Source organism: Ctenocephalides felis, unplaced genomic scaffold, assembly GCF_003426905.1.
Source record: "Ctenocephalides felis isolate EL2017-DRISC unplaced genomic scaffold, ASM342690v1 CF-g0.4_SCAFFOLD_00845, whole genome shotgun sequence".
NCBI lineage: Eukaryota > Metazoa > Arthropoda > Insecta > Siphonaptera > Pulicidae > Ctenocephalides > Ctenocephalides felis.
In genome coordinates this window covers 82,617,001-82,632,873 of record NW_020536999.1, presented here as the reverse complement: position 1 = coordinate 82,632,873, position 15,873 = coordinate 82,617,001, and the positions used below count along the sequence as shown (strand labels likewise).

General features: G+C 29.5%; 1 protein-coding gene across 1 annotated transcript in view; it reads right to left on the bottom strand.

Annotated features, from left to right (window-relative positions):
- LOC113391065 overlaps positions 1-15,873 on the bottom strand; it is a 101,900-nt gene that overhangs the window by 8,671 nt on the left and 77,356 nt on the right. Inside the window, exons 7-8 of the mRNA XM_026627039.1 lie at positions 15,595-15,860; positions 13,231-13,309 (exon numbers count right to left, since the gene is read on the bottom strand). Coding sequence (XP_026482824.1) covers positions 13,231-13,309; positions 15,595-15,860 — 345 coding nt within the window. The remainder of the gene's footprint in view (positions 1-13,230; positions 13,310-15,594; positions 15,861-15,873) is intronic.

Here is a 15,873-nt window from a genome sequence, read left to right as displayed (position 1 = left end):
TTACGTTCTTTACCAAGTTTATCCGTTAGTCTGCGACGCGTCGCTTACGCGCTTCGACATGTCTATAAACGCATGATTGCTTTGAAAAAAAGTGCAAGATTTAAAATAAAATCTATTTTTTAAAAGAATTGGCAAAAACAGGTCCAGCCGTTTCGGAGATACGGAGCAAAGAGTGCAGAAAATAAAAATCGACTTCTTGAGGTAACTAAGCATTCGATTTGAATGATCCAAAAACATTCCATTCCTACTGATGGGTAGAAGTTATGATTAGTGTTTGGCAAGGGCAGGTCCAGCTGCTTCGGGGATACGGAGCTAAATTGAAGTTTTGAGAGAACCAAGCATTCGAGTTTAATTATTCAGAAAACATTTTGCTTGTATTGACGAACGATTGTTTTTGAGAACGCAAAAAAATTAATTTAAATTAAATTTTAATTTTAAATGCAGCAAACTGCCTTAAGGCACGATGCCATCCACCGCTAGTTGCAATTGGTAATTAAATACAGCCCTAAACTTTCACCTAAAACCTACCAGAAACCCCTATTTCATAAAAGTCAATTTAAAAATTTAAAAAAATTGATGAAAAAATGCCTTTTTCACTTATACACACACTTCTACAATCGCAATTAGTTATTTTTTATAATGAAATTTTTTTAGATTTTTTCTATGGCTAAAAAACGTTTGCCGGGCCAGCTAGTATATATATATATATATATATATATATATATATATATCCTAATACATAAATCCGTGTACTTTGCGGTTTCATCCCAAAAGCATATCAGGTAACACTACTACTGATACCACTTAAGTTGGCATCCCAGAATTCGTATTGCCCGATTAGGACTACAAACGGGACCGACAACATAAGATTTGGAATTATGACAATAATATCCTTCTGCCCTCCCTCGGCCCCCTGTCCCCACTTGATAAATACGACAATTATATTGTTTCCAAGGATTTCTGCGAACTTAAGCTCTTCCTAAGTTTCTGTCGGCTTATCCTCATAAAATAATCTCTATATATAATTATACATGGATATATATATATATGAAATATATATATATATATATATATATATATAATCTGAAATAATTATCTTAAAATTGCATTTCTGACCTTAGGCTTCTTCGTTTAATTAAATACCAAGAAATGTTTGGACCTGTGTCTGTGCATGTACATATTAGGGGAGACTGGGTACAGTTATACTACAATGATTTTGAGATAGGGTCCGAAAGGAGAAAGATGAAGTATGTTTGTTCGAACAAGTTCCCATTATTGCTTTCAGTCAGTGCTATACATTAACAGGAACTGCAAACCAAATTTTTCTATAATTGGTACAGTTGTGCTAGGTTGCAGTGGTGACAGTCGTCATAACCTAGCAAAACTATACTGATTTTGATATAGGGTCCAAAGGGAGAAAGATTAAGTATGTTTGTTGGAACAAGTTTCCATTATTTCTTTCAGTCAGTGCTATATATTAACAGGATCTGTAGACCAAAATGCTCATTAATTAGTACGGTTGTGCTAGGTTACTGTAATGACAGTCGTCATAATTGCTATTATTATACTGATTTTGAGAGAAAAAATGAAGTATGTTTGTTCAAACAAGTTCCCATTATTGCTTTCTGTCAGTGATCTGTCATGATCTGTAGACCGAATTGCTTTTAAAGAGCCCAAAGTAAGTTTTTTTGTTCTATTTATTTTAATAATTTGTGGCGTATGGCATCGTGCCTTAAGGCAAATTGCTGGAACTTCTCGTAAAGTATGATTAATAAAAAAAATCAATTTTTTTTTAGAAATCTGAAAAAAAAATCAATTTTGAGATTTTTTAAATTTTTGAAAAAAAACTGACCTGTTTAAAAATTTAGATTTTTTTATACTTTGAAATATTTTGTAAATTCTATACATTTTAACAGCGTCAAAAATAGTATTTCAATTGAAATAACATTTTACTTGTATTGACAAAATGAAGAACTGATGAATTTTTTGGGAAGTCAGGTCTAGCAGTTTTGGAGATCGGGTGAAAAAAGCAAAGAAAAGCCATATACAAATCAAATTATCAGATATTTTATGGAGACTTTAATGATGTGTATCAATTTTGTTCATATTTCTATGGTTCCCTAACATCGTTTGTCCGTTAGACGGCGACGCGACGCTTACGCGCTTCTATATTTCATCTTTATGCAGCTAAAGTAGTGTAAAGTATTGCTTTGAAAAAAAGTTAAGAAATTTCAAAACAAAAAACATTGTTTTCCAAAAGTTTCTTTATTCTTCATATATACGAGTATATTATATTATATTATATTATATTATATATATATAGATATTTTATAGAGATTTTAACAATAAGTACAAATTTTGTTTACATTCATATGGATTCAGTACCAATGTTTATCCGTTAGACGGCGACGCGGCGCTTACGCGCTTCGATATTTTGTCTCTATGCAGAGAAAGCAGTACGATTGCTTTGAAAAAAAGTTCAGAGTTGCCACAATATTTCAAAATAAATTTTTCTTAAAAAAGTCTTTTTTTTTTAAAAAAAAAAAGTAAATTTTTGTCAAAAATTTATAGTTTCTCAAAAATCTAATTTTTTTAAAGTAATTTTTTTTTGAAAAATGTTAATCCTTTTTAAAAAAATAATAATTTTTGGTACGGGAAGTTCCAGCAATTTGCCTTAAGGCACGATGCCATGCGCCCCACTAGTTTTAATTTTATTTTTTGGTACAGAAAGTTCCAGCAATTTACCTTAAGGCACGATGCCATGCACCACTAGTTTACTGTTCTCCCAGCTTACTGGTAAATTAACAAAATTATTGCTTATCAAGTGGCACAACCGTACCCAGTCCCCCTTACTTAGTTTTTGTGTGCAAGTGTTCACTGTGTTTGTGTCTGTGTATTATTAGTGTATGTATGTATTAACTTTGTGTGTAAAGTTGAGTATCTATATACGTACATCGTACATATGTGTGTATGTGTAGTGTGTACGTGCATATGTGTTATTAGTGTGTGCATTAGTTGTGTGTATTATTAGTGTTTGTGTTTTATTCGTGTTTGTGTGCAAGAAGTACGTAGATGGGCATAAAGTGTTATCATTGAAACAAGATCTTTGTAATGAGCAGCAAATATCTTGCCAAGACATAATATAAGAACATACATGTGTGTATGTATTTAAAAATGCAGAATTGCAGAAACGCATGTTTTAAAAATGCAGAACTTGAAGACATTGCGGATTTAACAATGCTTGCTTTAAAAATAGAATTAACAAGGTGTAAGTGGCGTTTTGCCTTGAGAAGGACCGGATAAACTCCTCGATATGCCGTATAATCAAATTGATAACAAACTGATAACTACTAAAAACTAATCAGCACGTTTCACAACCAAAACTTCCAAAAAAATTTCAGGCATTTTTAAAAAAATTTAAACTGCTGGTACTTGCAGTACCATAATAGAGTATTAGAGAAATTTTAAATGTTTTCAAATAGATTCTTATAAATACTGTGACTTTCATTATTCATATTTTGAAGACAATATATAAAAGCTTATAAATTGAATGATTACGTTTACGTAAAAGATAAATGAACAGAAGCTAATCAAGCGGAGTTAGAATGAAGGGTCTTATCTCATATTTCTAAGTAAGATAAACTTAACTGCAAAGTTGAAATTATTTATTTCAAGTATATATGTAAGCTTTAAAATTTAACTAGAACTGAAATTGAAATCCAAATCATCAACATTTTTTTGAAAATAAAAAACCTAATCATTTGTTCCAAAACCTAATCATTTGTTCACACTCACAACACAAGCAAAATATTTTTTGAATCATTCGAATCGGATGCTCCGTCATTTTCAACTATTTTAAAACTATAAGCATTATTTGCTCTTTATCTTCCAAGCGATTGTTATGTATTTCGATATTCTACCCAATTTTTTTCGTTAAAATGTGTCATAATGTGCCGGGTACTAGCATTTTGCTTATACCAGCATACTAGTGCCGGGTACTAGCATGCGCTACGAGCGAGATTCCGCTTATACATGCTCGACGCTTGCTCACTATTTCTTCTGAAATTCCAAAAATAATATGAATTTGTTTTTGAAATTTTAGGAATATATTCTTGGCTAGTTTTTGAAGACATTTTTGCAACAAAAAACATTTTTTTAAGCATCTAAAGCAGACAACTCCCCCCTTAAACGAGCGTCGAAATTCTTAAGTTTGATGTTTTTTCTAACTCATCCGCTTATCATAGCCTTATCTACATATATACATATATATATAAAAATAAGTCGGGTTTTCCTTCCTGACGTAATAACTCCAGAACGCACGAACCGATTTCGACAATTTTGCATTCGTTGGAAAGGTCTCGGGCTCCGCAAGGTTTATAGCTAAGAAAATTAGTTGTGCATGGCATCGTTAATGCAAGCTGCTGGAACTTCACGCACCGTAATTAAAAATTTGAGTAATGACATTAGTGAGAATTATCAGAATTATGCTTGGTTAAGTCAACGAGCAATTCTTGCCGCAAAGAATAATGATGTACACGCACTGAATTTCACCATTCAATCAAAAATTGCTGGCGATTTGGTGACATACCAATGATTCCGACTGGTCTTCTGTTTGACTTCAAACGATTGCAATTTCCAATTCGCCTTGCGTTCGCAAAAACAAGTCGCAAGGCCAATCGCTTAGTGTTTGCGGAATAAATTTTAAATAGATTATTTAGAAAATCATTGTTTTTCACATGGGCAGTTATACGTTGCCTGTTCACGAGTTGGAAAACCATCCGTTTTGTTTGTGTTAACGCCAGACCAAAAAACAAAAAATGTGGTTTACCAAAGAGCACTTCAATGAAACGGATAATTTGCGGATTCACTTTCATTTACTTAGAGAAGTTCAACTAAAAAATACTTCATTTTTGTAATCGAAATAAACTCATTACTGTTGTGCAATAAAATCAAATTTTTACTTTTCAAATATAAAACAAACAAAAAAAATCTTCATCCTTCTCACGAAACCATCTGGTGGCGAAACGGAGTTCGTCGGGTTTGCTAGTCATATAATATAATAGGCCTATATATATATAATACGTCGACAAAAGGTCAAAAATCGACTTTCACATACACATACTTTTTACAAATTTGGTCTCATTCGATTGAGAATGACTTGAAACGTCAAGAAAACATAAAATTAACAAATCGTATTTTTCAAAATTTGGTCTCATTCGATTCAGAATGATTTGAAACACGTCATTGAAACGTTGAAAATTAGCAAATCAGATTATTGAAAAAAAAAAAACGTAAATTTCTCCTTCGGGAAATAAAAACAATTTACCATATATTTTATTGCCATGACAATTAATTTAGCTACGTAGTCAACCAATAAGTCATCGGTGACAGATTCGATACTGACTTATACACGTGTGTGTGTGTGTAAATTTGTCTTTCGAGTTGGGTGTGCGTTTTGCAGATGCTATTACATGACAAAACGTGCATACGTGCTCACGCATATAAATGTATATTTCTACAAATGTATACATATACATTGTATCGTCACACACCATAGCTTCCTGCTCATCCTGCTCATCTTGCTCATCCTCCTCATCTGACATACTAAAAAGATGTTCCAGCAGATTGAAGCAATTGGCACGTTTTCCCTCTTCCTCCATTTTGGAAAATTTTACGTAAAATACGAAAGGCTTATTGTTTCTCATACAAATTATCTTATTATTGGAATATGCGAACATCTAGCAGCCGATAAGTATGGATGGTGCAGGGTTACCAACTAGGATAAATAGTGTTACAATGTAGTAGATCATAAGCAGTTTCCTGTATGCTGGTACGTAACCTTTGCCAATAATTTGGATCCATAGAAAATGAAAATTTACGTTTACATTTTTATAAGATTCTAAAATATTTAAGTACACAGATCTCCTGAAAATAGTTACAATCATTTAGTAGTTTTTGCGAGAATGGTACATCCGATTTGATTGATTCAATCGGATCGGATTCAAAATACATTCGATTCGAGTTGACGACGAGACGTGCTAGTTAGTTTTTGGCAAAGACAGTATAAGCGGAATCTCGCTCGTAGCGCGTCGGCAAAATGCTTATACCCGGCACATTATAAGATACATTTTAACAAAAAAAATTGGGAAGAATATTGAAATACATAACAATAAAATCTGAAAGTTTCATTTCAATTAAATATTTATTTCCGTCCTTAAAAATTCCTGTTTTAATAACCTATCCTAACAATCTGAACTTAATATGGATAAACACTAATTTTCAGATATTTAATGGGTGAACGTAATTTTATTATCACTTTATTGCAAAGATTCAATTTGAACCTATACTTTTCGATAACCAGGGACAAACCGGGACACAAATTCTGAATCCGGGACAATTATTGCTAAATTGAAATGCGGGACTGTCCCGGCCAAACCGGAACGTAAGTAAATGCGGAAATTTTACTTTGGAAAAATAGTTGAACTAATTTTAACTAAATAGCTGAGTTTCAATTTTTATTGATCAAGGTGATTATTCACACGTATCGGAAAGTTCATGTAACTTGCCTTAAGGCTATTTACACCTAGTGATTAAATTAAAGAAGATTAAATTACAGTGATTTTTATTTAGTAATGTGCTATGTATGTGCGAGCTCAGTGTCAATTATGACATTGGAAAACAATATACAAATTATAAAACTTATGGGTCTTCTTCAGCAAAATGGTGAACATCAGTTGTAGACCATACCAACTATTGCTCCTGTCCTCCATCTTAAAACTTTTCTTATAATTTTCAGTCACATTTAGGCAGCCATAAATTCCCTAACTCTCCATCGAAAATATGCCACAGTTAGGATCAGGGTTATACTGAATCCATACAAGAAGAATACAAAACGTTCCACACTAATTCGTTCTTCCACAATAAGTTTCCACATACTGACAAATTATTTTTATCAAGTTATTTTTGAATGTAACTTTGAGTTTTATTTCCAAAAAATAATTTTTGAACAGTTGTCATATACTGCCTAGATTCAATTGTTTTTTTAATGCCTACTGCCAACTCCGCACTCATGGCCAAAGAAAAAAAACTAGAGTAGGTAAAAGGTGGAAGATTATTAGGAAATTTGGAAAAAATCAATATTATTATTCTAGATAATATTATATTCAAATATAATATATTAATATAGATGTTTCTATATTTTGATTTTTATGTTCAGAGATCTAGGAAAGGGGTCTAACGCTGATGGCTTATTGCTCGGTTGCATTCAAATTAATGGCGCAAAATTTGAAATGTAAAATAATGAATTTTCAACACTAATCTTCATGAAACAAACTATTTATATTTTAAAATAAATAAAATAACTATATATAAATAAGTTTGTAGTAAATAAATTAAATAATAAATGAATTAGTAATAATATAGTTAATTAAATTATATTAAATTTGTAAAATATTGACATGAGCCTCAATATAATATCATTATACTGACGGCTTGCAAAATTAATAAATATAAAAATAAATAAATATAATAGATATACAATCAAATCAAAATATAAATAAAAAAGCGAGAGCAAAACATCTGAACTGAATGTAAGTAAAATCAACTGCAAAAAATCATGTCATTTTTAGTTTTTTTTTTACTCAAAATTTTTCAATCACAAAATTACTTTATAAAATTATTACTAAATAATTTTATCATTTTTTATACCTGATTAAATGTTCCAACTTTTTATGAAACTTGCCAACATACTTTAGTAAAATTTATTTATAGAAGAGCTTTTCAAAGTCGGCCGATTTTACAAATATTAAATTCATAGTTTAAAAAAAAGTCTTATTTCTTGAGAACTTGGGGCAATTATATCATTGTTTTGGACTGTGGTCCTAGAAATGTTATCTAATAACCAAAAAATAGTGTCAACTTCACCAAAGCTCAAAGTTGCACTTAGAAGATCATAATCATCAAACAACGTGAGATAGAAAACTCGTCTACCAAATAAATTGTCTTAATTGCAATTGGATTTACATAAGAGAAACGGGCCAGAACTTGATTAAACGATTACAACATAAAAATAATTATAAAAAACCTAGATAATTTAAAACTATGCTTGCAAACCACATTAACACTTTAAACACAATATAGACTTTTTTAACCTGACTGTTACTATAATTAGAACAAAATTTATTTAAACAAAGAAATATGGAAGGATCTTTTTTGACTATTTATAACAATAGAACAATAAATAAACGCAATGAACTCAACATGCTATAAAATTTCCAAAATTTTCACAAAACAATAAAAAATGTGCGCAAAGTATTCGCAAATAGTACCACACATATGTAGAATCTTGGTAAAAATATTTAAAAAAATCTCCATTATGACTTCAACCAATGTACGAACAACATACTAACTATTTGTGATTTTTTAAATTAGTATTTTGTGAAAATATTGTGTAGTTATAAGTTTAATGTTTATAATACATAGTGTAGTGCATTACCATATCCTGATACCATGGATTATTAAAATCTTCCCATTTAACACTAAGATTAACTAATTGTAAGTACTATTTACTTTTTTTTTTCTTTTCACTCCAATTCAATTGTTTTAGTTTTTAATTTTATTTTTAGTTTCCACTGAATGAAGACTAGGATTATAGCCGAAACGTATGAATTTAAAATAAATTTTTGAAAGAAATTATGTTTTTATTGATGCTATGCCCGATTATTAGACTACCGAAAAATATATTACATGTACATATATCTTATAGATAAAATTCTTCTGTACGGGTATATGATTTGATACTTCTCCTAAACGGTTATTCGGATGTTGATAAATTTTTTTTAGAGTTTGTCAAAGGAAATTTTTAAGATTTAATAAAAGATAAAACTATAGTAATATTGTAAAAATAAATAGCAAAAATTGCAAAAAAACACTTATCATTGTTTGACATTGAAAACATTTAAACTGTCATCTGCTAGAAATGTCAATTCACTTGAAATTTGAATTTAGCTGAAATTATGAGCCTAGATAATATTAGAATATAATATACAAAAAAATGTAATGCCTACATTATTATTGCCGAAAAGTAGCTGAGATGTGCCAGAAATTAAAATAATGTAAGATACAGTCAACAGTATATATTTGGCAGATTTTACTAAATTATTTAACAACACAAAACAATGTTTGTACTTTTTAAAAAAAATGTTTTAGAATTTTATTTATGTGTCAAAAATTCATTTGTCTGGCATTGGATATGGAATATTTAGCAAGTTGATCTTAAATTGAATAGTGCACATATAAACAAGATTTGACAAATTAATTCACGTAAGATTTGAACATAAACATTAATGTTTATTAAATTATTAGTAACAAAACTGTATTTTGGAAATTATAATTGCCAAAAAGCAACTGATATATGGTACGAGATTATTAAAATTAAAGACTAAATTATTGAAGCAATAATGTTGGGTGTTGAAATCAAGTGTGAATTTGTTCTTTTACCGCAGATACTATATTAGTTTTTTCTGAATTTCTTATACTGCTTATGCTAAGACCATATATGAATCACAAAGGTGGGACATCAAATAGGATATTAAAAAATATAGGGTATTAAGAAATTTGGAACTTTTGAATTGTAGAATGGGTACAGGACAACGTCTGTCGGGTCATCTAGTATATATATATATATATATATATATATATAATTCTATAATTCTACCTGCCCGGAACAAAGCCAAAATAAAAAACAAAAAAAATCAAAAGAGAGATGAGCCGATATAATTGCTAAGCACGCACGCGCCTCCTAACGTGTGTGGTCTCCGTTCGTCCGTACGAGAAGACTTTTTTGTATTTTCATTTGTATTTATATGTATTTATAATTTATATCCTATCATATATACATATACACATGTATATATATATATATACATATAAATCCAAATATCCTGTTGTACTGTAAACAAAATGTTCGCGGGTCACTAATGCATCTTCTTACAATTTATATATTGGCTATATTTATAATTGTTTGATTTATATATGTTTATATACTTATATAAATATAAATATATATATATATATATATATATGCTTATATATACATGTAATATATTATTCGGAGAAACTATTTTTAATCTATTACAGCTAAGAGACTTACGTTTGAGATTTATACGTTCCAAACGATTTCTAAATACTATAATTTATATCGCACCAAGATTCTTTCTAAATTTCTATTAATATTCGAAAATACTTAATTTTGTCCTAAATAATCTAACTAGTTGTAAGTGGCGTCGTGCCTTAAGGCAAATTGCTGAATCTTCAAATACCTAATTTAATATTTTTGAGAGCTTTATAATTATTCAAAAACTTTGAACACATTTGAAACTTTTTTGTAAAACTTTAAAAAATTTAGTTTTTTGATAATTTTTATTTTTTTTTAAATCGATTTGAAATTTCTGATTTTTTTTTCAAAGCGATCGCGCTGCGTAGCTGTTTTAGAATCGAAAAATCGAAGCGCTTAAGCGCCGCGTCGCAATAGCTAACGGTTAGACATTATAAATCTAGGCAAACATTTAAACAAAATTTGTACTTATAAGCATTCCTATAAAATATCTGATAATTTGATTGTAAAATGATGTCTAATGATCATTTTTGACCACCAAATGGCATTTTTTTATTAGATCCCCTAGATTAGAAAAATGTTTTTGAATCATTCAAATTGGTTGATCCGTGCTCTTGAAATGGTCGACAAAAGTTTGTATCTGCATATACATCCATTGTTCCTAAGGTATGCCAAAATGTTCAGGAGACCTTGAAACGTAAAGATATGTAAAACAAAATATTTTCGATTTTTGCGATTATTGGTACTCACCATACGGGAAGTTAAATATTGTTAATGTAGCAATTTCATAAATGTGCAGAAACGAAATTTGAGGGTAGTTATTTATATTTTTAATGATAACTTCGTACTTACGTCTTAAATTGGAAAGTAATATTAAGTAAAATTATAGCTAATTAAAATCCCTAAAACTTTGTCTTAGTGGACAACTGTCTTATAGATGCTTATATTTTTAAAATATTTCAAAAATGTATATTCTTGATGAGGTTAATATCCATACACGTATCGTGCAGTGTGATATTTTTGTAAATTTTTCTTGAATTTTATTTGAAAATCTCTTATGAACAAGCGTTTTTTATAAATATTTTTATAAATGTTGATACGAGAACATTCATTTATATTTTTGTATCTTTTAAATCTAAACCGAAAATCTTATAGCAAATTAAAATCTCTCAAACTTTGTTTTTGAAGAAACTATAAACCAGGGGCTATATATCTTATATATAAAAATGGAGCTCTCTTTCAAATGTCCGAATGAAGCTCGAAAACGTCTGAATCGATTTGGCCAGTCTTAGTCTTGAAAAATTCGTGCCAATCCAGAGAAAGTCCAAAAGGTGAGAAATTATTTCAAATCCGCGTAGAAACTTTACATTTTTAACTTGAAAATTTTGTAGAAGCGTAATTTAAATAAAACAATTACGTGGCAATTACGTGAAATGTCAAACGCTTTTGACAGATGATGTTCGATTATGTTTAATAGGATGTTTTACGCGAATATTATTTATTTATGATAAATTTGTAGTAAGTAGTTTTGTTTGTAGTTTTATTTATATACAAAAACGTTAGTAAACGGGCCGCAAGTGTTACTAGAGACTCAAAATATAAACTTTTTTGATATGATAATATGAAAATGCACTTTTTGGCATATTTTTCTCAAACACGGTGTTCTGAAAGATCTCATTTGTATAATTATATACTCATTGGTATTGATAAAATATTTTCTAGGTTATATTATTTTTTATTTATCTTATTTAAATTCAGAACCTAAATTTGGTATCGATCAAATGGACATTTTGTCGAATAACATTTTTCCAGTTATAATTTCCCATAATTTATCGCAGAATAGATAGTAATATATGAAGGTCCGGGATTAAAAAGGTCCACCACCGATGTGCCAAAAATCAGTAAAGTTAAGCATGGTTTAACAACAATATTTGAAAGTAGAGGAAAAAAGATGTATAGCCAGCTACAAACTTGATTTGAAAACGATAATCTTTGAAATGGGGGAGATAAACGGTAATCTTTGAAAATCCATAATAAAAGTATTTTCTTCCGTAATTTTTGCATTAGTTAAAAATGTAATTATTTTGTAAAATACCTTTAAAATTATAATAAGGCTTTAAACCTTTTGCCACCTGCCCGTTACAAGTTACCCCGCGTATAGGATAAAAAGGTCTAGATAACAAATTTTTGGAAGACATCAAAAAAGCACATTTCTACAATGATGAAGTAGAAGTCAGTTTACTGAACGTAGTCAGATAATTGTTCGTTTGATATGTCTTATTTGTTGTGATATAATTGTTATGGTTTTCACAATATAGTTTATATTGCTCGAAGTCAAATTGGACCTTTGTGCCTCGCCCTGCATGTCACAAAGGTCCAATTTGACTTATTATTATATACTTTTTATTAAATTTACTTCAATTCATCGAATATAACTTGAAACTTTTCAAAGAAGAAATACTTAATTCATTTTTTATCTCTCCTCGCAAAAATTTGAAAATTTTGTATAAGCTCAGTAGTATTATTTACAATTATACACAAAAATCCAGAATCCAAAAAGAATCTGAAAAACTTGAAACGTAATTAATAAAGACCAAAAACCGAAAGACCAAAAAAGACTCGGATTGGATCACACGATGTTTTCTATAGAAGTGTATAAAACTTGCAGTTTGATTGTATTGACAAAATATAGACAAACTAATGGGGTTTATTGTTTTTATAATATCTAATTGTATACAGCATTCAAACAACAGATCCTTATGCACTTAAAGTATTAATATTTTTGATTCTCTAGAAATGGTTTAGAATATACCTTATTATAGCAAAACAACGTTTGCCGGGTCAGCTAGTTTAAAATATTTTTAAAGTATTATGTTTTATGCTAGTATCATCATCAACTTTCCTTCTCGTGCTCTTATCTTACTCTAAGACAACAGAGCAAGCTTATTAGATTCTCTAAAAACGGTCTTATAAATATTCCTGAAGATAGCCTAACTTTGTACTGAAAGACTTTTATCTTTTATTTGCTCGCAAATCTTACTATAAGCGAGTGTAATAAAATAAGAGAGCAAGTTTATACGCCTTTATAAGTCTATTAAAAATTAAAGTCAACTCACCATATACTGTCAGCATGACCTGGGAACTAATCCGTCTGCCCGAAATATTCTCGGCTATGCAGGTGTAGTTGCCACTGTCCTGGAAAATTTAGAAGACACCAAAGTTAAAGCAAGTAAACCTGACAACCATGATCTTAAATCAAGAACCTGGAATCCGAAAACCAGGAATTTTAAATCATGGAAACCGGAAAAGAAGAAAATGGAAGAGGATCCGAAGACCGGAAATCAAATTCTTGACTTCCGGAAACCAGGGTTCAGTAAAATTTGGAAAATTGTAGAATATTGAATGAAAATGGAAGAGGACGAGGAAGATCCGAAGGCCGGAAATCAAATTCTAGACTTCCGGAAAGTAAGGTGCAATAAAATTTGGAAAATTGTAGAATATTGAATGAAAATGGAAGAGGAAGAGGAAGATCTGATAACCGGAAATCAAATTCTAGACTTCCGGAAAGCAAGGTGCAATAAAATTTGAAAAATTGTAGAATATTGAATGAACATGGAATGAAGAAATATAATGCAATTAGTATGGAATTTTTAAAAATGTAGAATTTAAAGGTATGATAAATTTGAAAACAATTTAAAGTAACAACTCTAAGAATGTATTTATAATAAGAATTTATAGTAAGAATGTATGTATGATTTTAAATCAAGGACCTGGAATCCGGAAAACAAGAATTTTAAATCTTGGAAACCAGAAACTAATTATAAGAAAATGGAAGAGGAAAAGGAAGATCCGAAGACCAAAAATCAAATTCTAGACTTCCGGAAACCGGACTTCAGTAAAATTTATAAAATTGTAGAATATTGAATGAAAATGGAAGAAATAGAATGCACTAGATATGGAATTTTTAAAAGTATAGAATTTAATGGTATCAATAATTTAAAAGCCATTTATATATTTATACTCTAAGAAAGTATTTATGATAAGAATTTGTGGTAAGATTGTATGTATGATTTTAAATCAAGAACCTGGAATCTAGAAACCAAGAATTTTAAATCTTGGAAACCGGAAACAGAAAATGGAGTGGAAGAGGAATTTCCGAAGACCGGAAATCAAATTCTATACTTCCAGAAACCAGGGTTCAATAAAATTTGAAAAATTGTAGAATATTGAATGAAAATGGACGAAATAGAATGCACAAGATATGGAATTACAAAAAATATAGAATTTAAGAGTATCAATAATTTAAAAGCAATTGTAAAAACAACTCTAAGAACGTATTTATGATGAGAATTCATGGTAAGAATGCATGTATGATTTTAGATCAAGAACCTGGAACCCGGAAACCAAGAACTTTGAATCTTGGAAACCGGAAACTAAGAAAATTAAATTGGTATGTGATCCAGAAACCGGAAATCAAATTCTAGACTTCCGGAAACCATGGTGCAATAGAATTTATAAAATTGTAGAATATTGAATGAAAATGGAAGAGGAAGAGGAATTTTAAAATCACAAAATTTCAATATGTATATTTTATATAAATTTTGTGTTAAATTGAAAACAAGCAGAATTTGATAAAATATTGTATTAAAAAATACCTTAAACTGAAAAATACGTATTATTTAGAAAAACGTAAAAAACTTTAAATATAATGAAATATATGGAATTTCAAAATTAATAGAATTTCAACAGTTTTAAGAGCAACTTATGGAATATTATAAGAAGAATTCAAATATAAAACATAGATCTTAGAAAACCATGCCCAAAATTTGAAAAAAAGTATAAGTTAACCAGTAGAATTTAAAAAAAAAAAAATAATTATAGTACTATTTGAAAAGAATCGTGTAGAATTTAAAAAATATATGTTTAAAAACGCATGGAATTTAAAAAACGTGAAATTTCAAAATGCATAGAATTGAACGTATTGAATTTGAAACAAGTAGAATTTAATAAAATATTGTATCCAAAATTCCTAGAAATTAAAAAACATTATTTAGGATCAGGTTAAATTAAAAAAATGAGGCAGTATTTCAAAATTAGTTTAATTTAAAAACACGCAAAAATGTAGAATTTGAAATTCATAGAATATAAATTATATAATGCGAAAAATGTGAAAATTGAAAATGTAGAATTTAAAACATATTAAATGTAAATAACGCATAATAAAATTTATAGAATCAAATTATAATAGAATTTAAATGTAGAATTTAAAAAATCTAAAAAATAGAATTTAAAATATATTAAGTGTGAAGTTCTTCGTACAGAATTTTTGCAGAATTTAACATATGAATACAAAAAGTGAATTTAAAATATAAATTAATTTAGCAGAATTTGAAATATAATGATAATCAAGAAACCCGAATGCATAAATCTGATAACACTTCAGAAAGTCAAATGTATGTAGAGTGAAATCAAATTATTACCTCCAATCTGGCATTATTGATCAGCAAATGCCCTTCATCAGTGACCAAAACGTTGCCATCACCATTAGGATCCAGAGCATTCTTACTATTGTCCACAAAACCACTGCCACTATTACCACTATCAACCACAAAATCACTACTGTCACCACTTTTACCACTTCTACCACTCGCTACACCAACACTGGACACATCAGACAAACCACTGTCAATTTTGGAAATCGGATCACGAACTGAATCAGAAGTGATGCTGCCTTTGGGATCCACACCTGGGTAAAAGAT